General features: G+C 44.1%; 1 protein-coding gene across 1 annotated transcript; it reads left to right on the forward strand.

Moving 5' to 3' along the window:
• Positions 1-3,770: 3,770 nt before the first annotated feature.
• Positions 3,771-25,147, forward strand: LOC311231596 (WD40 repeat-containing protein SMU1-like; the record flags this gene model as incomplete). Its single annotated transcript, XM_084318224.1, has 12 exons — positions 3,771-3,796; positions 6,011-6,221; positions 6,443-6,595; positions 6,771-6,887; positions 7,341-7,463; positions 12,243-12,362; positions 15,109-15,225; positions 17,294-17,421; positions 21,129-21,255; positions 21,404-21,565; positions 21,982-22,134; positions 25,049-25,147. The coding sequence occupies 12 exons, from the start codon at positions 3,771-3,773 to the stop codon at positions 25,145-25,147; spliced, it is 1,536 nt and encodes a 511-aa protein (XP_084174350.1).
• Positions 25,148-26,625: the final 1,478 nt, after the last annotated feature.

Here is a 26,625-nt window from a genome sequence, read left to right on the forward strand (position 1 = left end):
TTTCAGGCATATACATATTTTGATAATATATTTAATTTCCACAAGTACTTTCTGCTGCAGGGAATTTTTTATGTATAGGACCACTTTCCCTAACTCCAGATGGTATAGAGGCCTAAAATATGCCTACGAAAATGTCTTGTGCATGTGCCCTGTGGCTAGGTTTTGTCATAATTGACTAGCTAGCCCTAGACTTACAAACAAAATTACAGTGACATAAACTTGAAATATTTGAGGTATGTCTGCAGATACTAGCCTCAGCCTCTTCCTATCTGCTCCGCTCTGCTCGGTTGTCTGTTCTCACAGAATAATACTGGTTTTAAAAACATGGGGCTCCAGTCCATCATACTTCAATTATAGGGAGGGTGGAGGAGGCCAAGCCGTTGGAGGGTGAAATTGCACAGATCACCATCTTCCAGTTCGTTTCAGGGCTTCTTCAAGTAAGCTATAGGCCAGTGGTGCCCAGGGGTCCTTGAGAGGGTTCCAATGAGTCCCCACCAAAAATGAGTAATAGTTTAATTTCATTCATATTTTATTCACTAGAAGTTTAGTCCAATGTGAGAATACAAGAATGACTATTGTGATCACAGGTCTCACTCTCTTCTCTGTTATCTCCCCACCTACATTATAGACTGTGGAATTCGAGACTAAATCACATCTAAAAACAATGATCTTCTCAGATGAGGCTCCCATGAGACAAATAAAGGGTCCCTGACCTATATTATTATTTGGGAACCAATGGGCTTTAAATCAAACTGTTCCAGTGTGTAGCCACCACATCCAATGATAATATACTGTGTAGGGCAACACATGTATATAATTGTATTATCAAGCATTGGTTTTGACTTTAGAACCCTCTGTGTGATGGGCATTTAGTAGGCATTTGTTGTGGATTTTTGTGGTATGACAAACCTATTTGTATGGTACTGTGTTTCAGAGCAGATTATGTTCCAATGAAGGGACAAACACAGGCTTTCTGGCCCTGTTCCTCCAGCTGGAATTATACTATGGAAAAGCACGTATATAAGATATGATAAGATATTGTTTTATTGATCCCCTTGGGGAAATGTGGGCATCATAGCAGTATGGGGGAGGTACAGGTATGGGCATGGTAATAGTAGAAAGACAGAAATATAGGCAATACAATTATAGTAAAGATAAGAATAAACTGTGTAAACAATAGAATTAACTCTGAATATAAGAATATGAGAGTGAATGAATACTTTATTTAACAGATTGCAGAATGGGTACAATACAGTACGGCTCAATACACACAATTTTAAGGGGATGCAGACCAGAGAAAGACGTTTGTCTTGTTTACATCAGGGTCCCCTCATTTTCAATTCATAGTGAAAAGCATTGGCCACTACGGGTATCGAACCCGCGACCTTCGCGTTATTAGCACGACGCTCTAACCAACTGAGCTAAGCGGCCACATTAATGTCCAACTTTCTGCGTAGGAGAATGCGTAAAAGAAATCTCTAGCTATATAGCAGTCCAGCTAAACGTTTATTGGTAGATGTATAGTGTTCAAAAGAGAGAGAATGGAGGGGGGGGGACGACAAACACAGGCTTTCTGGCCCTGTTCCTCCAGCTGGAATTATACTATGGAAAAGCACGTATATAAGATATGATAAGATATTGTTTTATTGATCCCCTTGGGGAAATGTGGGCATCATAGCAGTATGGGGGAGGTATGGGCATGGTAATAGTAGAAAGACAGAAATATAGGCAATACAATTATAGTAAAGATAAGAATAAACTGTGTAAACAATAGAATTAACTCTGAATAAGAATATGAGAAAGTAAACAGTGTAATCAAAGGTGCAGATGAGGGCCTGTATGCCCTATCAGTTATATTATATGTTACAATAAATATGGGCAATAAAACACTGCATATATACTATGAGTAAGTAAAGTAAACAATATACACAGGTGCAGTATACACAAGGTTATACCCTAACTGGCATGATATACGTCATACGTTATATGAGGGACTTTAGGCCATGTCACTACTGTCACTACTGAAGAGTTCTTAAGTTCTTGAGGATGTTGCAAAATGATGCCCTCTTTCTCTTTCCATGCCTAAAGAGATGTATCACTGCTGGGATGTTGACCCAGCCAGATAACTCCCAGACCACTGACAACCTGAAAGTGAATCCAGGAGAATTCAACACAACCTTCCAGGATGAGTTCTGCCTCAGGACACTATAAAGAGGATCAGAAGGACCAGATAAACGTATACTCTCAGAGACTATCGCCGCCGTCTGGTCTGACGACATGAGCGCCCCTAAAGCCTATGCTGTAAGCCAACTCGGATGGCAACAATGAGCGTGCATGTAACGGATGACACCACACTGCCAGTCAATACCAGCTGCTACATCGAGCCCCGTCCGGCTAGCTTCACTGAACCACCAGGCTTTGAGTACAGGAGTGTGAGTAGTGGAACCAGACTGTGTCATCAGGGCAGATGGTCAAGACCAGACTGGCTAAAGCCAATGCCACCAGAAACGAGACCAGCCATGTAACCAAGATCAGGCCATATAATCAGGCCTTCTTCACAAAGACCAAATCTCTTGCTATCTTTAGTAAATGAAAACATTTATTGCATATTATAAAATAAATAAATACAAATGTGAATAATTATTTATCATTATTGCAAGTTCAATGTTTGCTACATATTACTTTTCCATTACTCATGGGTCTCATGGTGTGGAGGATGGAGCCCTCGTCATACTGACACCTGCAACTAACTACCAACTATGTATTTGTCTTTTTACTTGCATCTGTTGGATTCCAGTTTTCATGTTACTATGTAATGTATGCTGTGTGTGCAGCCCCATGCCTCTGTTAGGACCACAGAGTAATATACATCATCTGACCGTTAGGTAAACTAAACGGATAGGGCTATAGGACCAAGAAGATATGTAGAAATACACTTGTATAGCCTGCCCTGCTGCAGCATGACACCTGGCCCCTATAGGACGCAACAGTGCGTAGCAATCATGAAGAGCGTTCATAAGAAATGCAGTAGACTAGACGTAGGCCTACAGGTAGGCTACTCTGTGGTGAGAAACACCATTGTGCAGGAAACAGATTGATTGATTGATTGAAAATTGTATTAACAGATTGCAGAATGGGTACAATACAGTACGGCTCAATACACACAATTGTTAAGGGGATGCAGACCAGAGAAAGACTTTCGTCTTGTTTACATCAGCCCCTCCCCCGCAGACTATACTCGTCGTGTGGTAGTCTGGTAGACCAACGAATGACTGATAACAGGATGTACGAGTATTTGTGAATTTAATGTGTGAAAATCAAGGCAACATATGATTACATATGTTCACAAAGTATGATTGCAGGCAGCACTGTCTGGTGGTATGGGTTTAATGATTCCCGCTGACGCACAGCACGGGACGGGAGCTGTCCATGGTGCTGATTGTGTCTTTTCGCGAGCTGCAGTGTCGTAGTAGCCCGTGCTGCTGCAGCCACCGTGCTCACACATGTTTCTATATGAGCAGGTTGCTAATGCTATTATATCATTGTACGACTTTGTGTGTCTTTATATATATGTGTGTGTGTGTGTGTGTGTGGGGGGGGGGGCAGACATGCACGGTTTGGGACGATCCCCCTGCAAAATGCGAAACAAACGCACGTGTGTGGTGGTGGGTGGTCCTCAGATAAATCGCTTTCACGTGGCTCTAGCAGCACTGAGCCGCGGCGAGGCAGAGCGCGTGGGTCCAGCGCTGCAGCTGCAAGATACGATCATCATGGCTTTGGATATGGAATCTGCAGAGTAAGTGCTTGGTTCATTTATAATATGTCTATACCGGATAGCCTACAGCCGGTCACAGGTGATAGTTTTAGCTCATTGTTGCAGATGATTCATATGCATTCATGATTCATTCATTCATTCATTCATTCATTCATTCATTCATTCATTCATTCATTCATTCATTCATTCATTCATTCATCCATCCATTCATTCATTCATTCATCCAGGTCATTGTGATCAACACCTTTTTGCCATTCCAGTTGCTACTGCGTAAAGGCAAAATAATACAATCACTGGAAGGGTGAATGGCTTAATCTATGCTGCTTCCTTGTGTATATTTTTCACATAGAGGTGAACACAGTTAAGTGTCAACTGTCAACAGCCAGATAACTGTTATTCCGTTGCATACATGTTGCAGTGCCATGTACTGTACGCACGTGGCAATTGTTTTTCATGAATAGCGGGATCTGCCTTAAAGATGGAGCTCGCCGCCTGGAGTCAGAGCTGTCCTCTCATGTGTAGCTATGTGTATAGCCTATACAATGTACATGTCCTGCATGCTAGTACAACTGATAGTTTCTTTATTATACATTATTCGCGAGCCATTTTTACTGTCTGGTATTCAGTGGGTCCAAGCTCCCTTTAAAAAGCACTGTGATACTATATGTCTGCGTGAACAAAATGTGCCAATTGGTCTGATTTAACAGTGTAGACATGACGTGGTTAACCAGGGAGGCTTTTCTGCCATGGGACGGCTGATATTATGTCCCGAGGGGGAGACACAGGTTGGATTGTGTGTTGGATTGTCACAAATTGTTCCAGTGGGTTCAACTTGTTCACCACCACCTACATCAATAGCATGGTAATAATGTGTAGACACACTAGATATGCCATGATCTCGACAGCAATGACACACATCCTCAATTAAGAGTTAATGGGAGATTATGGAACGTCTCTTGAGACAGTTTACAAAGATGACCCAAAGGATCAATGAGGACACTTCTGCTAGTAGGGATATAAACATTCGTCTTGCTCTTAACAAATGAAAATCACCCCCAGGGAAAACAAACAAACATTTGATTACAGTCACCATCATTGAGGAACAATTTCTTAGCTGATGTTTCCTTTAGGACTACTACTTTACTACAAGAAAAGACATGCAAACTAAGTATATCCTGCCCTTGACCAAGGTGGCAATAGCATCACAACTGGAGTTGTTCCCCAGCCACCACACTGTGCTGCCCCACTGCTCCTGAAATATGGGTTGAAATTCAGAGGACGAATTGCCCCAAGTGGATTAATAAAAGGTACAACTTGACTTAGCTTACCTTTAGTGGTTCTCAACGTGGGGTCTATCTCTTGAGGAGATTCCAGGTGGTCCCCAGGAATAATTGTTAACAGTTTGATTTAGCTATTGTTTAATTGACTAGAAGTCAGTGTATAGCGATGACTATTAGAGTTTCACTCCTTAACTACACTAAAAGTTCATGGGATTCTGGACTAAATCATATCTAATAACCAAAATCCTCTCAGATGGGGTCCCTTTGATAAAATGTTCCACAGCCTATATGTATATCAGTTTGGGGGCCCTTCCTTGACCTGAAAAAGGTTGAGAACCGCACTGTTTTACTTGGACCGTTCACTCACAGGCTCAATAGGTGTAACTTACTTTATTTTATTATTATAATATTTTTTACTATCTCTTTTCCCCCCTTTCTTTTTCCATTTTTCTCCCATCCCAATGTTAGTCGTTATGCCAATTCCCAATCCCCTACCTGGTCGCTGCGTGCTCTACCCCCTACCGTTGGTCTGGGAGGGCGGAGACTATCACATGCTTCCTCCGACACATGTGTAGCCAATCCCCACTTCTTTTCACCTGGCAGCTCGGACTCTCACTGGGGGAGTGTAACGTGTGGAGGACACTACCTCCCCCAGGATCCGACCTCGCTGTGCAGGCGCCCCGACCGATCTGTAGGAGTCGCTGTTTTACAATGACCAGGACCCACCCTCGCCGGGTTTTTCCCACCCTCTAACACTGCCAATTGTGTTAGTATGGACGGTCGGCCAATCCGGAAGCACCACAGCTGGATTCGATCCCACTGTCTCTGTGGTGGTGGGCAGACGCTTAGACCGCTGCGCCACCCGGCCGCCTGTAACTTACTTTTAACAGGCTTTGTTCTGCAGGTGGACTCACCTGTCAGCTGTTCTAACGGTCATCCCACTCTGTCTTTGCAGCGTGATCCGTCTGATCATGCAGTATCTAAAGGAGAACAACCTCCACCGAACCCTGAGCACCTTGCAGGAGGAGACCACTGTGTCTCTAAACACGGTGGACAGCATCGACAGCTTCGTCGCAGACATCACCAGAGGCCACTGGGACTCCGTCCTATTGGCCATCGCGTCCCTCAAGCTGCCCGACAACACGCTCATCGACCTATACGAGCAGGTGAGATTGGTGAAACGCCTCTGAACGTAAACCGGTACCACTTGAATCACCCAGTTTGGGCCAATAGTGTGATCTTGCTGAATGTCTGCACCCAGTCTGGGCCAATAGGGTGATCTCGCTGAATGTCTGCACCCAGTCTGGGCCAATAGGGTGATCTCGCTGAGTGTCTGCACCCAGTCTGGGCCAATAGGGTGATCTCGCTGAATGTCTCCCAACGACAGGTGGTCCTGGAGCTTATTGAGATGAGGGAGGTGGGGGCGGCTCGCTCCCTCCTCAGACAGACCGACCCCTTGATCATGCTGAAGCAGACCCAGCCCGAGAGATACTTGCACCTGGAGAACCTGCTAACGTGCTCCTACTTCGACCCACACGAGGCAAGAGAACCTGCAGCCACTCGATGTGTTTCTGAACACTGTTGATTTGAGTTGTCATTTGACTCGACTGCCATTTTCTTTTTTACTTTGCGAATAAAGTGTTTTTTCTGACTCTTGATTCTACTGAAGTCGTCATTCAATAACCGCCTCCCCTCCTCCGTCTTCCTCATGGCAGGCGTACCCAAAGGGCGGCAGCAAGGCCAAGCGCCGGAGGGCCATAGCCCAGGCCATGGTGAAGGAGGTCAGCGTGGTGCCCCCCTCGCGCCTGGTGGGCCTGCTGGGACAAGTCAACGTGAGTAAGATGAGATACGATAAGATAAGATGTGCCTTTATTGATCCCCTTGGGGAAATTCAGGCATCATAGCAGCATGGGGGAGGGGGGTACAGGTATGGACAGGGTAATAGTAGAAATACACAAATACAGGCAATAAAATTATAGTACAGTAGAAAAGTAAACATAGACAGTATAAACAATATAATTAACTCTGACTATAAGGCATATGAGCAAGAGTAGACCTAGATGGTGGTTTCCACCCTACTCCAAAGCACCTATTGATTGAAGGTGCAACACTTAATATCACTGTTTAGATTATAAAGACCTATCATTTCTTGATGTGCATTGCGTGAATAAATGAGAGTGAATAAATGACCCCCCCCCCCCCCCCCCCCTCTCTCTCATTCACTACTGGTATGTATAATATTACACCGTTTCACCCTAACTCCCCCTACTCCTCTGTCCTGGAAGCAGCAGCAACAGCAGGGTCAGCTGTCCCCATCAGAGATGACCCTTGACCTGTGTGGGAGCAAGGCATCAGAGAGAGAGGAAGAAGACGAAAGTTATCCAACTCAGCTCTACCGCCACATCAAGGTAGGAGAGCCACACACATTAACACAGTGTGTTTGATTCATTGATTGATTGATTCATTGATGACCTTTATTTAATTTGAATCAGGAATAGATTGAGAGGAGCCCTCGTTTTCAATGATGCAGTGATGACATTAGGCAGACGATAAATAACACAAAGATGACATTAGGCAGACGATAAATAACACAAAGATGACATTAGGCAGACGATAAATAACACAAAGATGACATTAGGCAGACGATAAATAACACAAAGATGACATTAGGCAGACGATAAATAACACAAAGATGACATTAGGCAGACGATAAATAACATAGAAATAAACATTTGCAAATAAAACGGCTACAAATTGAGGAAGGGGGGTTTGTCATCACAATTTCAAATTGTCCATAAGTTAGTAAAATAATAGATTTTTAGCGTGTGTTGAAGATCATTCCAAGAAGCATTAAAACAAAAGGCTGACTTTCCAAGTTCAACCTTAAACATAAGCAGTCACTTGAGCGAGTTAGATAGGGTCCAATATTACAATCTAGCATCATTGCAATATAAGGTGATAGCTTTCAGACAAATAACCTTATAGATAAACAGATACCAATATTCTTTATTTTACTTGAACTTGAGAACTGCATACCTTTTTTGCAAAGCTTATCTCTATACTTTATACTTATAGCACATGCATGAGCCTGGTCTCTTTTGAAAGATAACATTCTGAAGTTACTAATGCAACAAAGGAAAATCACTTTTAGTGCTAATGAAATAGAGTAACAGAGGTCCGAACCTGAGTTGAACTTGAACTTGTGTACTCAAATTTCTTCTGTAGTGGTTGCAATAAAAAAAAATATATATATAAAATAAAATAGGTATAAGCGGGAAAACACCTCCATAGCCTGAAGTCTTATGTAGTACAGGTCCAAATTTGATAAAAATCCGTTCAGAAATGGGTCTTTGAGAGAGATCCGGGTAAACCATGCGCCAAAAAAAAAGGTATCCAAAATCCATTTCCTCATCCATGGCCATTCATTCTGAAGTGTGATTCACTTCTGGTTTTTCGCTCATCAACTTTCACTTAGATCTCTTATGCGCACCCCCCCCCCCCCCACGTGGGGTATCATTGGAAAGGTACACTCATTGGCTACAATGCTGACCAATCATTTTCGCCATCAGCGGATGATTGGCAGTTCTGGAACGTCGGGAGTCCGGGGTGGTCATCTGACGTGCGGCACGTAAAAAGATGCTCGCCTGACATATCGTCATGTAACTCGAGAACCGAGGCACGGATTCGGTTGAGTGAGGTGGCGTTCGAACGGCAACAAATAGACCTTTCGAACGGTAATGTTCTGTGAAAAATGCAGCCCGAGCCGCTAAACGCTCGCAAAGTGCCGTGACTCATGCGTTCCGCCCGCTCTTAACCGCTTAACCGCTCTTAACCACGTTAGATGGACGTGAGGTGGGTCCACAATTAGATGGACTGGAGGTGGGTCCACAATTAGATGGACGGGAGGTGGGTCCAAGAAACTTGATGAAGTAACTTTGGTTGTATAACATCGCTACACTCTACAGTCACAACACCCAGAGGAAGGAGTACAAATATGAGAGGAAACAGTGTAACCTTAACACTTTGGGTGCCGGAAAACGCTTAAACACGTCATTCCCGGCCATGCTCAAGTTGCCGAAGACGCTTTACAGCGTCTTTAATATCAATATTTCAAAAATCTGGGATCGGATTCATATTTCTCCTCCGCTGGCCTGAGATCCACCAGGAGGACCCACTGAGCTCTCTGGCGGTTCAGGAGCGCCATCTGGTGGCCGATCGGCGCAATCGCTTAACAGGAAGTGCCGTAGAGGTTGTGCTGGTCGGCCGTATTACTTCCGGGCACTCGCTATAGGTCCCGGGACTCGATCTCGACACACTACATAGCGATCGATTGCCAATAACTCGATAAACAACATGATTTGGACGTATATACCATTATACAAGCTGGAGATGGACCGGGTAAATCGACATCCCATAATGGTAAAATTTCTACTCTACGATGATCGCCCAACGGCGCGCGGAGAATTACCGTCTTCGATACTAACTGCTATTATCAACATTTTACCCACATTTGATGATTGGTATAACGCTGCCCACGGAATTATAAACGCCCCCTAGCCCATCCGGTCAACATCAGATGACGTGTAGTAACATCTAGAAGTACGTCTAGTTGGAATTTTTTATATCGCGCTGATTGCCATAAAACTGTATTGCATCATCAATATAATGTATTTGGGGCTATAGATCACGTTCTGGAGAAAGCTGCAGAAAGAGATGAAAACATACTTAGACCATACTTTACTATGAATATGTGAATGAAAAAGTTTAACGTTGCTACACAATGAACAATACATATAGGACTTTGAATGGGCCCTAATAATGGCAATGTAGCAATAGAATTTAAAAAGTTATAGCCCTGCAAAGAAGGGGACTTTCTCTATAGACAAATAGAGCCGGCAACCTACGGTTGATAATGAATTTAACCCATGGCAGCCAAAGTGTTAATAGGGAGCTAGGGAGCGAGGACAGTTTGTTGCAGGCATATTTAAATAGTTTGACTTTGGCTCCATGGACCAAGTCATCTCCAACTTTAGTCTGCAAACATTTACTCTCCTTGTTACATATCCTGTACATATCTCTCTACATGCACACACACAAACACACACACACACACAGTGGCGACAGTGGCTCAGGAGGTAGAGCAGTCGTCTGGTAATTGGATCCCGGTTAGATTCAAGCTCCTCCCGGCAGCGTGTCAAAGTGTCCTTGAGTAAGACACTGAACCCCTAATTGCTCCCGATGAGCAGGTTGGCACCTTGCATCCTCCGCCGTCGGTGTGTGAATGTATGAGTGAATGGGTGAATGTGAGACATAAGTTGTAAATCGCTTTGGATAAAAGCGCTATATAAATGCAGGCCATTTACACGTACACGCACGCACGCACGCACGTACACACACACACACACACACACACACACACAAACACACACACACACACACACACACACACACACACACACACACACACACACACACACACACACACACAGTAGATACTGATACAGGTAATTGCTTCACTGACCTGAAGGCACATCCTGAAGGTCGCTGGCAGTTTCTCACTTGCACCTCCAGATGGACCTGCTTAAATCACTCCCGCCCCCTGCTCTGCACCATGCAGCCATCTGGCACCCAAAACTTTTATGCTCTTCAATAAGTTTGTCCAACCTTTCACATGAAATTATCGTCTTTTATTATTCAGTGCTTTATCTGCTATTCAGAAATACATATTTTTTTCCTTCTCTCTCCAGGGAATAAGATAAGATAAGATTTTCCTTTTATTGATCCCCTTGGGAAAATGCAGGCATCATAGCAGCATGGGGAGGGGGGGGGTACAGGTAGTAAAAAAGCAGTGTAAACAATATAACAAATCAATATACTTAAAGGGGACATGTCTTGCTATTCCTGTCACTATTTGGCCAACTTTACACAATTCCTGTGAGTCTATGGAACACATCTGTAAAGTTTTTTTTCAAAAAAAAAAATCATTGTTTTGTATTTCTAATCGAGTACTCTAAAGCAGCATTTTTCAACTTTAAGATTTCAAGCTGTTTTGGGCTGGGCTCCGCCCATAAGCGCTTTGAGTGACAGTCACCCACAGTCTGCACTGGCAAACAGAGAGAGATATAGAGAGATTGAGGGGGATACTAATTAATTTCGCCGCGGGGGGCATAATCCCACGGGACAATGCATTGGTAACTTGTTTCAAATGACAATATATACCCCTGTGAATATTATTGCACGGATCGGAATACGGAATGCAAGTGGAGAAGCTCCTGCCCTGCGAGCGGTCGGGAGGTTGTGTGTAAATACGTGTGTGTTTCCCCGAGAGAGAGAAGCTCCTGCCCCATGCGCGGTCGGGAGGTTGTGTGTAAATGCTCTGTGTCCCCCTCTCTATCTCTCTCTCTCCCTCCCTCTCTCTCTCTCTCTCTATCTCTCTCTATCTCTCTCTCTCTCTCCCTCTCTCTCGCTCGCTCGTTCTGCTGTCTCTGTCGGCACCCGCACACATCAACCCGTTTGATGAATTGAAAATGGGGGACCCTGATGTAAACAAGACGAAAGTCTTTCTCTGGTCTGCATCCCCTTAACAATTGTGTGTATTGAGCTGTACTGTATTGTACCCATTCTGCAATCTGTTAATAAAGTTTTCAATCAATCAATCAATCTCTCTCTCTCTCTCTCTCTCTCTCTCTCTCTCTCTCTCTCTCTCTCTCTCTCTCTCTCTCTCTCTCTCTCTCTCTCTCTCTCTCTCTCTCTCTCTCCCTCTCTCTCTCTCGCTCGCTCGTTCTCTGCTGTCTCTGTCGGCACCCGCACACATCAACCCGTTTGAGGAAGTAATTCCACTCGCTCTGTTGTTGAGCGAATTGTTGATTGTGGGCGGTGACTACAACCAGTGCCTTGCTCACGTCAGCAAAACAGTCAAATCAGAATCGCTTAGTTGAGTGAGGGAGGATCTCGTGAACTCGAGACTAGACTGATGAGCCAAAATGAGAATTAGAGACACAGACCCCTTGATACAAACCCCCATTGCTAGAAAAAAAGATAAACACTGGAAAAGGCAATTCATAAGACAGGGGACCTTTAACTCTGGACATGTGCATATGGGCAACAAGGTGCGAGAGGAGGGTATGTATATGTATGTAGGAGGAATAGTCTTGATTAATATATTTAATGCAATTTTACTTCCGTAGTTTGGACAGCGGTCGCATGTGGAGTGTGCCAGTTTTTCTCCTGATGGAAGGTATTTAATCACAGGATCAGTGGACGGCTTCATCGAGCTCTGGAACTTCTCCACCGGAAAGATTAGCAAGGTAATACTTTTCATTTATTTATTTAGTACTAGGGATGCTCGATATTTGCTTTTTTACAGATACCGATATACCGATATTGTCCAACTCTTAATTTCCGATACCGATATCAACCGATATCAACCGATACCGATATATGCAGGGTTTCAATTGGTTTCCCCCCCACAAAAAACTGAATAATTTCAGGTAATTAACATTACATAAGTCTTGTTGTGGAATTAACATAACATTATGCATACTTTTGACAATAAATAAAATCAGAATTTGTTCTTACTTGCTTGCCTGGGTAAATAAAGGTCATAGAAAACTAAAAAAAATATATATATATATTTTTATTTGTATTTTTTAAACCGATACCGATATTTTCCGATATCACATTTTAATGCCAATATCGGCAGATAATATCGGTAGGCCGATAATATCGGACATCCCTATTTAGTACCATTATTAACCCCAAAAAAGGTTTGGGGGTGTAATGATGATACACACCACACAGCTTGGTTTGGCTCAGAAAAATACACATTTTATTAAAAAGTTTTAAACAATAATAATGAGCCTCAACATTGTTCTGATATGTTATGATACATTTATTTATATTGCGCCCCTCAACCAATAGTTCGGCCCGGGGCGCATCCCGGGAAAAAAACATAAAGACAGGAAACAATAAGAAAACAGAAGAAAAAAGACATACAGGCCAACCAAGCAGACAGAGAACAGACGGACATAATAGACCTGCCTACTACAACACAAAACTAGCTCAATGATTTTTTTATGGCGAAAAGGTGGGTTTTGAGCATGGCCTTAAAAGTCTGTAGAGTGCTTGCAGATTTGATGTTTAGTGAGAGCTTGCTTTCGGCCCTGCAACTGCGAAAGCTCTTCGTCACCAGTCTTGATTTTGGAATGTTAAGGCAGATTTGACTGTTGGATCTGAGGGATCTGGAGCTGGCTGATTGGACCAGGAGTTCCTTTATGTAAGCTGGGGCGAGACCATTTAGGGCTTTGTAAGCGAACATGAGGATCTTGAAAATAATGTATTCTTTGTTTGACCGGGAGCCAGTGTAGGGATGCAAGGACTGGGGAGATGTGTTCCCTCATCTTGGTGCCCAACACGAGCCTGGCGGCTGCATTCTGGACGAGTTCAAGGCGGTTGATATATTTTTTCTTTAGCATATTAACATTATGCTAATATCAGTAGAAAATACCATACCAACAGTTAAACTGTGGAGGGGGGGGGGGGGGGCTAAGGAAGAGAATGAGACAATGAGAATCATCAGACCTACTGTTTTTCATTTAAAAATCCATGTGTTTTCATTTTGATTCTGTATTGACATTGTTACACCACTACTACAACTAACTTAAAGCAAAAAACGACTCATAAATTCAGGTTAATGTCAGATGGGATTATTATGTAATCTCATATCCTGCTCTAAAGCTCAGGGTGCAGTTTTCTACCACCTACTGCTACAGCACTACAGTATTTACCTCTGAAGGAAGACAAGTCGGAAACCTTATCCCACATAGATGTGTACTTTACGTTGAACTCATATTTAACCATGTCTTTCTGGTGTGTGTGTGTGTGTGTGTGTGTGTGTGTGTGTGTGTGTGTGTGTGTGTGTGTGTGTGTGTGTGTGTGTGTGTGTGTGTGTGTGTGTGTGTGTGTGTGTGTGTGTGTGTGTGTGTGTGTGTGTGTGTGTGTGTGTGTGTGTGTGTGTGTGTGTGTGTGTGTGTGTGTGTGTGTGTGTGTGTGTGTGTGTGTGTGTGTGTGTGTGTGTGTGTGTGTCTGTCTGTCTGTCTGTCTGTCTGTCTGTCTGTCTGTCTGTCTGTCTGTCTGTCTGTCTGTCTGTCTGTCTGTCTGTCTGTCTGTCTGTCTGTCTGTCTGTCTGTCTGTCTGTCTGTCTGTCTGTCTGTCTGTCTGTCTGTCTGTCTGTCTGTCTGTCTGTCTGTCTGTCTGTCTGTCTGTCTGTCTGTCTGTCTGTCTGTCTGTCTGTCTGTCTGTCTGTCTGTCTGTCTGTCTGTCTGTCTGTCTGTCTGTCTGTCTGTCTGTCTGTCTGTCTGTCTGTCTGTCTGTCTGTCTGTCTGTCTGTCTGTCTGTCTGTCTGTCTGTCTGTCTGTCTGTCTGTCTGTCTGTCTGTCTGTCTGTCTGTCTGTCTGTCTGTCTGTCTGTCTGTCTGTCTGTCTGTCTGTCTGTCTGTCTGTCTGTCTGTCTGTCTGTCTGTCTGTCTGTCTGTCTGTCTGTCTGTCTGTCTGTCTGTCTGTCTGTCTGTCTGTCTGTCTGTCTGTCTGTCTGTCTGTCTGTCTGTCTGTCTGTCTGTCTGTCTGTCTGTCTGTCTGTCTGTCTGTCTGTCTGTCTGTCTGTCTGTCTGTCTGTCTGTCTGTCTGTCTGTCTGTCTGTCTGTCTGTCTGTCTGTCTGTCTGTCTGTCTGTCTGTCTGTCTGTCTGTCTGTCTGTCTGTCTGTCTGTCTGTCTGTCTGTCTGTCTGTCTGTCTGTCTGTCTGTCTGTCTGTCTGTCTGTCTGTCTGTCTGTCTGTCTGTCTGTCTGTCTGTCTGTCTGTCTGTCTGTCTGTCTGTCTGTCTGTCTGTCTGTCTGTCTGTCTGTCTGTCTGTCTGTCTGTCTGTCTGTCTGTCTGTCTGTCTGTCTGTCTGTCTGTCTGTCTGTCTGTCTGTCTGTCTGTCTGTCTGTCTGTCTGTCTGTGTGTGTGTGTGTGTGTGTGTGTGTCTCTCTCTCTCTCTGTATGCGTGTATGAACCAGGACTTACAGTACCAGGCCCAGGCCCGCTTCATGCTGATGGACGCTGCAGTGCTGTGTCTGAGCTTCAGTCGGGACACAGAACTGCTAGCCACCGGTGCTCAGAATGGAAAAATAAAGGTGTTTCCTTCTGTACATCTTTTCTCCTCCAAATACAATAATACTTGTTCCATTCTCTTCCTGTTGACCTACAGTATGTACAGTATATGTTGATATATTAATCATAGTGCCTCTTGGTCTATTTTGGTCTATGAATGTGTTAAATCTGTCCTTTCTGTCCTGATTACACCATTAACACATTTAAAACCCACCTCAAAACCCACCTGTTTAGGCAGGCGTGTGTCTGATTTGATTGTATATTTGATTGTAATAAATTAACTGTTTTTAAATGGTTGTACGGCGACGTTGAGTGCCTTAAAAGTTTCAAGTTTCTTTATTAGTTGTCATACAGAAGTACAGAATACTTGTACTGTACTGTTACTGTATGTATATGATGAATTATGATACGTGATAGTTATTTATGCGATACATGGCAGTGGCACAAATGTGCACAAAAATCAACAAGTATCTGGCTGCAAGCTAACCTAGTTTAGCACAAGTGAATGGAAGTGGATACGGACCAGCTAGCCTAGCTGTTGGCCAAAAACGCCTCTCCTGGAGTTTTAAGCTAAGCTAGTGGTCCGTATCTGCTTCCATTAATTTGTGCTAAGCTAAGCTTGCAGCCAGATCGCTTTCTATTGAAGGCACAGAGAGGAAATTGGTATCCATTTTCTTGTCTGACTCTGCAGAGAGAGGATGGTGAGCACATTTCCCATAATGTTGGTATGTTCGTTATACAGAATGTTGGTGTTTCCCGTAAGTCCCGTACATTTGGGATTTATGTAAAGATTTGTCATAATGTTTCTTGATAAATATATACATAGTGTTATTAGTTACACATCCTGACACAATAATCTGGGGTCTCAATGTTGAGATACGTAAAATTTGCTAATTCAATTACAATATATGTGTATGTATGTATGTGTATAATTCAATGTATGTATGTGTAACTTATATATGTATTACAGACTCTGATGCTTGAAATAAAAAATGATAGAGGTTGATTCTTTTTCATTTGGGAGAGTCAAAAGTGACCGTAGTTGCAGAAACATCCATGTACTGTATGTGTGTGTGATCTGTACTGTATGTGTGTGTGATCTGTACTGTATGTGATCTGTACTGTATGTGATCTGTACTGTATGTGTGTGTGATCTGTACTGTGTGTGATCTGTACTGTATGTGTGTGTGATCTGTACTGTATGTGATCTGTACTGTATGTGTGTGATCTGTACTGTATGTGATCTGTACTGTATGTGTGTGTGATCTGTACTGTATGTGTGTGTGATCTGTACTGTATGTGTGTGTGATCTGTACTGTATGTGATCTGTACTGTATGTGTGTGTGATCTGTACTGTGTGTGATCTGTACGGTATATGTGTGTGATCTGTACTGTATGTGTGTGTGATCTGTACTGTATGTGTGTGTGATCTGTACTGTATGTGATCTGTACTGTATGTGTGTGTGATCTGTACTGTGTGTGATCTGTACGGTATATGTGTGTGATCTGTACTGTATGTGTGTGTGTGATCTGTACTGTGTGTGTGTGTGTGATCTGTACTGTGTGTGATCTGTACTGTGTGTGATCTGTACTGTATGTGTGTGTGATCTGTACTGTATATGTGTGTGATCTGTACTGTATATGTGTGTGTGATCTGTACTGTGTGTGTGTGTGTGTGATCTGTACTGTATGTGATCTGTACTGTATGTGATCTGTACTGTATGTGTGTGTGATCTGTACTGTGTGTGATCTGTACGGTATATGTGTGTGATCTGTACTGTATGTGTGTGATCTGTACTGTGTGTGATCTGTACTGTATGTATGTGTGATCTGTACTGTATATGTGTGTGATCTGTACTGTATATGTGTGTGTGATCTGTACTGTGTGTGTGTGTGTGATCTGTACTGTATGTGTGTGTGTGTGTGTGATCTGTACTGTATGTATGTGTGATCTGTACTGTATATGTGTGTGATCTGTACTGTATGTGTGTGATCTGTACTGTATATGTGTGTGTGTGATCTGTACTGTGTGTGTGTGTGTGTGTGATCTGTACTGTGTGTGTGATCTGTACTGTATATGTCTCTGTCCAGGTGTGGAAGATCCAGAGTGGACTGTGTCTGCGCAGGCTTGAACGCGCCCACAGCAAAGGAGTCACCTGCCTCAGCTTCTCCAAGGACAGCAGTCAGATTCTCAGCGCTTCCTTTGACCAGACCATCAGGTAGGATGGAACGCTGTCTGTCTACAGTGAAAACGCAGTAAAGTACAAAGCTATGTAGTATGTACGTATCTTCAACACATGCCTGCAAGCTTTTACAGTATAGGTGGCAGTAGATGGATGGTTCTACCCGCTTGGCTGAAGATGATATCAAATATTAATAATAACAAATATTAGTAAAACATTTTAACGTCGCTGGTTTTTGGGCACACTATCAATAGAGTAATATCATGGCATTGCAAAATGCTTGGATGACTTGTGATGCTAAACATGCTAATTCATCGTTCTGTAGCCTACAGAGCTTAACCACCATAACCTTCTGAGGCACCAAGTGTGGCACATGATGCCCACGTGCACTCTGCCGCTTCCCCTTTCTGAACGATGGCAGATGATGGTAGGAGGCTTGGTTGTTATGCCGTAGGCCCTTTGTCAGATTATCACGTGTTGTACACATTTTGTGCTGTGCTCGCATATATACACAGGAGGGAAATCAAGTATCTCCCCCTCTCTATCTCTCCCCCTCTATCTCCCTCTCTGACTCTCTCCTTCTATGACTATCTCTTTCTTTGACTCTCTCTCCCCCTCTCCCCCTCTCTCCCTCTCTGACTCTCTCTCTCCCTCTCTCTCCCTCTCTGACTCTATCTCCCTTTATGACTCGCTCTCCCTTTCTCTTTCTCTTTCTCTCTCTATCCCCCTCTCTGACCCCCCATCTCTCTCCCCCCTCTCTGACTCTCTCTCCATTTCTCTCTCTCTCTCTCTCTCTCTCTCTCTCTCTCTCTCTCTCTCTCTCTCTCTCTCTCTCTCTCTCTCTCTCTCTCTCTCTCTCTCTCTCTCTCTCTCTCCCCCTCTCTCCCCCTCTCTGATTCTCTCTCTCTGACTCCCCCTCTCTGACTCTCTCTCTATCCCCTTCCCTCTCCCCCTCTCTGAGTGACACGCTCTCTCCCTTTCTCTCTCTCTCCCTCTCGGACTCTCCCTCCCTTTCTCCCTCTCCCTCTTTGACTCTCTCCTTCTCCCCCCTCTCTCTCCCCCTCTCTGACTCTCTCTCTCCATTTATCTCTCTCCCTCTCTGACTCTCTCTCTCTCTCCCTCTCTGACTCTACCCCTCTCTCTCTTCCACAAATACAAACAAATCACACTGCATCCTGCTTTCTGAGTGGAGCAGCCTTGAATATCTCTTCCTGCATCCTGTAGGCATGTGTGAAGCACATGTGTCATGTGGGAATAAGTGAGCTGGCATGTGCTCGGTTACAAAGCTGCAACGTGTGGCTCCTCTTTCAATTCCACGAGACGCTGGTCTGAAGTGAGACTGAATGCTGCATCATCATCACCATTATGCCAGGGAGGAAGTGAATGGAACCACATTAACCGTTTTGTCACGCTTTGGGCTAATCTGCACCCAGTCAAGGACGGGAGCTAAAAATAGCTAACAGCCAGCTATGGTGCTTATACACCATAGCACAATTAATTAAGCAATAATACACGAGGAGCGGTGGAATGTCATGAATGTTGCCACGGCTCTGATGCACCTGCAGCCACGAGAGCAAAGCTCGACTTGGTGGTGTTGAAGGATTAATTGCGGCTTTTCTTCAGTGCATCCAGCTCATCTTTCGTTGGATTGGCATGTCTAATAATTCTGCTTTTATGAATTTTTATTATTATTTTTTTTTATTTATACTTTATTTATTCCAGGGAGTCCAACACGGCACACAACAAGTTTCAACATAAAACAGGGCATTAAACAAAAAACATATAATTCAAATATAAATACAGAAGGTCATTTGTGCAGTGGCAAGGAGCATAATCACATCAACAATAGCATCAGGTAAAACAGTTACATGTTTCGTGAAGGGCTAATCGTAGCATACCTTTAAAAGCATTTACAGTAGGAAGTGCCTCTAGACAAAGTTTTACTTGCAGCGTATTCCATAAAAAGGGAGCATAGTGAGAGAATGCAGCTTTACCAAGCTCTGACTGCATCAAAGGAACATTTAAAAGCATCCCATTTGCTGCTCGTCTGGTATTAAAAAAGCAAGTATAAAAGGACAGAAGTCTGGCGATATATAAGGGCAGCTTACCTAGCAATGACTTAAGGATAAAAATCAACATGTGTGATTGTCTTCTTTGGTGCAGAGAGGACCATCCTAAGGACTGATACAGAGTGCAGTGGTGGGTGCGAGAGCCTGCACCGTTACAAAACGTATGGCAGTATGGTACACAGAATCCAGCTTTTTAAGCAGGGAGGAAGGAGCATGCATATAGATCACATCGCCCAAAGTGTTATGGTTTGACACCGACCCCAAACGCAAACGGCACAGAGAGAGTTGTTTCAGAGTTAGCCAAAATCAAGGGCGTGTTTATTTACTGAGTAACAAGAATGAATTTGGTGGTGAACAGAACAAACTGGGAAACAGGCATGTGAGGAATGTTTGCTGCTCTGCAGCTTCCCCCAGAAGGTTACGTTGTGGAATTTGTCCGTGACGTCTGAGCCGCTCTGCAGATCCTCCCAGCATATACTCCGGATGGAGGCGGAGAGGGAGAGAGAGAGTCCGAGTTAGCTCAGCGCACAATTGAAAACTGACAGGTGACTGGTGAGGTGAATTGTCCAAACAAATAATCCAAGTGACAGATCTTCGGTGTGAAACACACAGTGAGCAGTGTCCAGAGTGAAAACAATTAGGTAATCCAAAAGTGAAAATCCAACAGACAAAAAGGTGAGAACAGTCTGAACAAAAACAGGATCTCTTCAGTGCTTTACAAACACACAAAAAACGATAGATCCAAAAGACTGTTTACAAAAACTCACCAGAGCGCAGCGCGTAAAGCGGGCAGATCAAACAAGGCGACCGCTTCGTAACGGGGAAGCAGGTTCTCCAAACGGAATCTTTCTCGAGAGTCCTGGGAGGCGAAATAACAGGGAAAGCAGCGACGGGAAGGAACAGGCAAATGCAGGGAATGTTTCAGAACGATCCAACATCAATATTAGGGAGATCAGGGTATTTAAAGCCACGGGGCGCTTAATGACAAGCTGTGACAGCTGCGGGATGAAATTGATCATTGCCCCAGAAGCGTGTGGTTGGGAGAGCACCAATCAAACGGCATCTACAGGAAGAAGCGTGTGGAGAGGAGAATGCAATTAATTAACCGAAATACCTTAAAGGAACAGAGCGAGTGGGTGGGCAGCGGACAAAACCTCACACAAAGTCTAATACAGACAGAAAGGAAGGAAAGGAATTGTCTTCCTGGCTTCAGACGGGAAACATTTCTTTAGACGGAAGAAAAAGCCCAGTTTAGGTCTAAGTTTTCTCAGTAGGTTCCCAATATGAACATCAAAGGCCATCTTGTCATCAATCCATATGCCCAGATATTTGTAGGATGTTACTTTGTCAAGGCATGTCCCTTCCAGTGTCAGAATCGGAGGGACAGCTGTATTAGCTCGAGAGCGAGAGAAGGTCGTGTACTTGGTCTTTTTTGCATTAATTTATATTAACTAACTAAATATTTTTATTCTGCACCTTTCTAAAAGCTTTGTAGATGTATTCTTAAAAATAAAAAGATTACTCTACATAACGATTTTATCTATAGCACCTTTAATTAAAAATAAAGCGTTTTTCTTAGTGTATTGGAGCTGCTATTTCTGTAGTTTTGGCATCATAATAGCTTTTCTGATGTCCAAAACCAAGCATCAGTCTGCCAACCCTTGTCTTCTGCAGAGTCCATGAGCTGCGGTCGGGCAAGACAATGAAGGAGTTAAGCGGTCATTCTTCTTTTGTGAACGATGCGTCTTTCGCCCAAGATGACCTTTGCATCATCAGTGCTTCGTCTGACGGCACGGTTAAGGTACCTGATGACGTTGTAGCTGCATTGTTCCGTTTAGTCCCTCCGTTGGATTACTAATCATGTGCCTGGGAAGTTGCTCCAACAAATTGCAATTTTGAATGTTACACGACTTAGCGTGACAACCTCGATTCCGTGTGCACATTTTCAGATCTGGAACGCAAAGACCTCAGAATGCATCCACACCATCAAATGTCTGTCGGACACCGCGGACATCCCCGTCAACAATGTGATCCCTCTCCCCCAAAACCCCCATCAGTTTGTGGTGTGCAACCACACCAACACGGTGGTCATCATGAACATGCAGGGTCAGGTGAGAACTCTTGATTCATATCCAAAACCTGTGAACACCAGCTGTATGGGAAATAAGGGAGGTGTTCATTGTAGGGTGTGGGCTGCACATTCATTTATACCAGAACACTCAGTGGTAGAACCCATTCATAGGATTTCATTTAATTTAATTTCAAACCTTTATTTAAACTCTAAAGGCAACTGAGGTTTCCCTCATTTATAGTCACGTCGAAATAAGCACAGAAAAAGAAAATTATAATAATAAAAACACGTACAACTTTATTGACAATTGTTGGAGACCAAAGTTTTAAACTCTGCAACAGAGGGGAGAATCTCAAGCTTTAAGGACTATTGAGGTTCATTCCATCTCGCAATTTCTGTTGAGAGAATTTCCTTGTAAAACGTTAGGTAATGAATTGTTATCTTTCTCCTGCTCAGATTGTGAAGACCTTTGATTCAGGAATAAGGGAAGGAGGGGACTTTGTGTGTTGCACCATCTCACCTCGTGGGGAATTCATCTACTGTGTGGGAGACGACTTCGTCCTCTACTGTTTCAGCGTCACAACGGGAAATCTGGAGAGAACACTGACTGTAAGTCTCACTATCGCAGCCTGACAGGAAGCAGGATACTCATCTAGTCTCACTATCGCAGCCTGACAGGAAGCAGGATACTCATCTAGTCTCACTATCGCAGCCTGACAGGAAGCAGGATACTCATCTAGTCTCACTATCGCAGCCTGACAGGAAGCAGGACACTCATCTAGTCTCACTATCGCAGCCTGACAGGAAGCAGGACACTCATCTAGTCTCACTATCGCAGCCTGACAGGAAGCAGGACACTCATCTAGTCTCACTATCGCAGCCTGACAGGAAGCAGGAAACTCATCTAGTCTCACTATCGCAGCCTGACAGGAAGCAGGAAACTCATCTGGTCTCACTATCGCAGCCTGACAGGAAGCAGGACACTCATCTGGTCTCACTATCGCAGCCTGACAGGAAGCAGGATACTCATCTGGTCTCACTATCGCAGCCTGACAGGAAGCAGGAAACTCATCTGGTCTCACTATCGCAGCCTGACAGGAAGCAGGAAACTCATCTAGTCTCACTATCGCAGCCTGACAGGAAGCAGGACACTCATCTAGTCTCACCTGCAGCCTGACAGGAAGCAGGAAACTCATCTGGTCTCACTATCGCAGCCTGACAGGAAGCAGGACACTCATCTAGTCTCACCTGCAGCCTGACAGGAAGCAGGACACTAATCTAGTCTCACTATCGCAGCCTGACAGGAAGCAGGATACTCATCTAGTCTCACTATCGCAGCCTGACAGGAAGCAGGACACTCATCTAGTCTCACTATCGCAGCCTGACAGGAAGACATTTTTCAATTCAATTAAATCTTTATTTAATCTTGAAAGACCACTGAGAGCAAGCTCTCATTCACAATGACGTCGGGAAATACAGCACACAATGAATACAAAGACAATACAGAAACAGAAAAGTAAATCAATTAAACAATTTTAAATAATTTAAAACAACTGCAGACTGTGGTGAAGTGGTTTGCTATTACAGATTTAAACTGACCAATGGATACTAATGTAATTTATTTTTACCTTCTGTTACCTACGGTTTACTTGCAAAATTATCTACATGCCATTTAAATGTAAATTTCTCATCAAGCCAGATGCCAAGATATTTACATGTATATTCTTTAACTTTTTCAACAACATACATGTATGTTATTGAAAAAGTTTAAGAATATACATGTAAATATCTTTTTTTGTATATTCACATTGGATATAGGCAAATCATCACAACCCGTACCTTTGGCTCTAGAGAACAACATGGACCTTGTTTTATTTGCATTGAGTACCAGTTGTATGTTTTCAATGGCTAGTTGTACAGTGTTCGCAACACCATAAACAATAGTGTCATCTGCATAGAGATGAGCCTGACAATCCCTCAACGAAGAGACAACATAATTAATATATTGTAAATAGTGAATAGGACTGGCCCCGGGATTGATTCCTGCGGTACGTCTTTTGTAATGGGCAAGAACTCAGACTGGGCATTTGCTGTTTTCACACACTGATGTCTCTCGGACCAATAGCTCTGAAACCATTCGCAAGTATATATAGACTTGTGTGAAATGTTCATTTAAAAAGAGCCTGACCACAGTGTAGTTTCTTTTTTTGTATCCTCCTTTTTATACTCACTGAACAAGAAAGACATTTTCAAGACTAATTGTAGTGAAGGCTAACAAGGAGAGATGAATCCAGTAGGAGGTAAGGGCTAATTACGCAGAGAATGTTATGGTTTGTAACCGACCCCAATCGCACAACACAAGACAGGTATGAGAGTAAGCCAAAACAGGGCAAATATTTATTATAGAACAAAAAGCGGCACAGTCCCTTTAAGGGAAAACACAAAAACACTAGAGTTAAGGAAATCTGGAAAATGCGGCACTGTGCCTTTAAGAGGCGAACAGGCTAAGGGACTAAGGCTAAGGGCCAGGGCTAGGAACAGGGGCACTGGAGAGGGGGACAGGGACAGAGGCCCGGAGAGGCGGGCTGGAGACAGGGACAGAGAACAGGGTTAAGGCCTTGGACAGGGTGAGGGCCAGAGCTGCTTACAGGGATGAGGACAGGGTTCCGACGGCGGAGGCCTGGCACGGGGACAGGGGCCCGACGGCGGAGGCCTGGCACGGGAACAGGGGCCCGACGGCGGAGGCCTGGCACGGGAACAGGGGCCCGACGGTGGAGGCCTGGCACGGGGACAGGGGCCCGACGGCGGGGGCCTGGCATGGGGACAGGGGCCCGACGGCGGAGGCCTGGCACGGGGACAGGGGCCCGACAGCGGGGCCTGGGCACGGAGATCCTCCTCGGATGCTGCAGACGGGCAGCGCAGAACAAAGGGGGTCCCAGGGGACCGGGATGGGAACACGCCGTCCTCCCGTGGAATACTAGGGAGCGACGACGAGCCTCACCCCAGGAACAAGGATCACGAAGAGACGCCTTCCTCCCGTGGAATCGGGAGCGATGGCGTGCCGCCTGACGTCTGGAGTGGGAACACTGGAAAACCTCCCGTAGAGAATTAGAGAGCGAAGACGGTGTCCCACTCCAGGCAAACGGCGACAGGTGGTGATGGCTGCCACGTCGTCTCACGCCGGAGACGCGGCAGGTGATGGTAACGTACAGGATGGTAACGTACAGAACTCCATGAACACAGAGTGTACACAGATACAGATACAAAACGAACACAGAGTCCAGAACACAGAACGACCCGACAAGGACTGGAGGGGAGTCTGCAACCTAAGTACTCTCCAGCAGATTGCAAACTCCCAACAGGTGCGTGAGGGTAGAGGAACAGAATGTCCAAGGGTGGGGGCTGGTGAAGAGTAGGAGGCAGGCAAAAGTTCTCACAAGGGTGGGGGCTGGTGAAGAGAGTAGACAGGGAAAAGCTCAGGGAACAGGCGAATCCTCACAGAGAATGTACTTTGTGCCCACAGGTCCATGAGAAAGATGTCATTGGCGTCGTCCACCACCCACATCAGAACCTGGTCGCCACATACAGCGAGGACGGCCTCCTGAGGCTATGGAAACCATAGGTTAGCGCCCACAGAGTGTACTTGTGCAGCACATATGGTGTATAAACATACAATCACTCATGGAGCCAATTCAACCAGTATGGTTTGATTTCCTGTTTTACTCTCCCTTCTGTCTACGTGACGGTGCACGACAGTGAACAGTTTGTAATAAAAACTGCCACATGTTTGGGCATAAAGCAAACAATATCAGGTATATTCAATAGTATGTTGATTTGTAATAGGTTTTTTTAATTTTTTTTTTTTAACCGTAATACTGATTCAGTGATACAGATGTAATTCCATAGTTTTGTCCCATATGTGTCTCCTGCATGCTACCTCAGTACACTGTGAAATATCCGTACACTAGAATATTTGCAGTAGTTTGAATATTCCTTGCAGATATGCATGCTGACTTGTAGAAACCTCTAAGTGGAACGTCGGTGACACTTTCTGTATGCGACTCAGCAGCTTTATAAGTGTATGCAGTTCACGTAGTCACCACATAAATGTCAGGTTTGTTGTGTAACTGGTGTATAACTAGTATGCCTGCAACAAAATGTCTTTTACTAATATGTAATCTTTGTACTAGCGGGTGGTTAACCTCATTGTTGTAAAATTGTGTATCTGTGTTCATTGCACTGTATCATGACTTGTATATCTTGTACATAACTGAATTTGCTGGCCAATGTCAAAATGGTTACAATAAAATTCAAAAGCTTTTACAGTGATACTACCAGTGTTGTAGTCGAGTCACTAAATCTCGAGTCGGAGTCGAGTCTCGAGTCCCCAGTGTTCGAGTCCGAGTTCAAGTCTTGAGTCACCAAAGAAGAGCCATGGTCGAGTCCCCATTACCCTAGTCGGAGTCCAAGTCATCAAGGTTGAGTCTGAGCTGACATACAAATAAAAAAGGTCTACATGACACAGTGGTCACCATTTCAAAGGGAGTTTATTTACTTTGGGACACAAAAGCTAAACAAATGCCAAATGATTAGGGCATATTACAAAAAAAATATTGTAAAAAAATAACTGTTTATCAAATAACAAGTCCGAGTCCTCGTCTGCACCTTCCGAGTCCGAATGCAGTCAATGCTCGAAGTCCAAGTCCGAGTCCGAGTCATCAGTACTCAAGTCCATGTCGAGTCACGAGTCCTGAAAATCAGTCCAGGACTCAGACTCGAGTACTACAACACTGGATACTACGATATGCTGTTGCACTGTAGAGGAAGGGATTGCGCTTCAACAATGGAATTCTGTGCTGAGCCAAAAAAAAGGTTTGATAAACATTTTCGGTAAAAAATGACAAAATACTCACATTTCACCTATTTATTCAGATGCTCACTGTTCACCGGGGCTCAAACCCTTCATCAGAGGTTCAAGGACTAAATCCTTTGGGATGTGCAATTTTTTTGGAAAATGCCTCATTGGTCCACCTGTTGTTGGTCCAACAGTTATAAAAAGCCTTGGTACCTAGATCACAACTGAACCCACAAACCAGCCTT

Source organism: Notolepis coatsorum, assembly GCF_963971535.1.
Source record: "Notolepis coatsorum genome assembly, chromosome: 7".
NCBI classification, from domain to species: Eukaryota; Metazoa; Chordata; class Actinopteri; order Aulopiformes; family Paralepididae; genus Notolepis; species Notolepis coatsorum.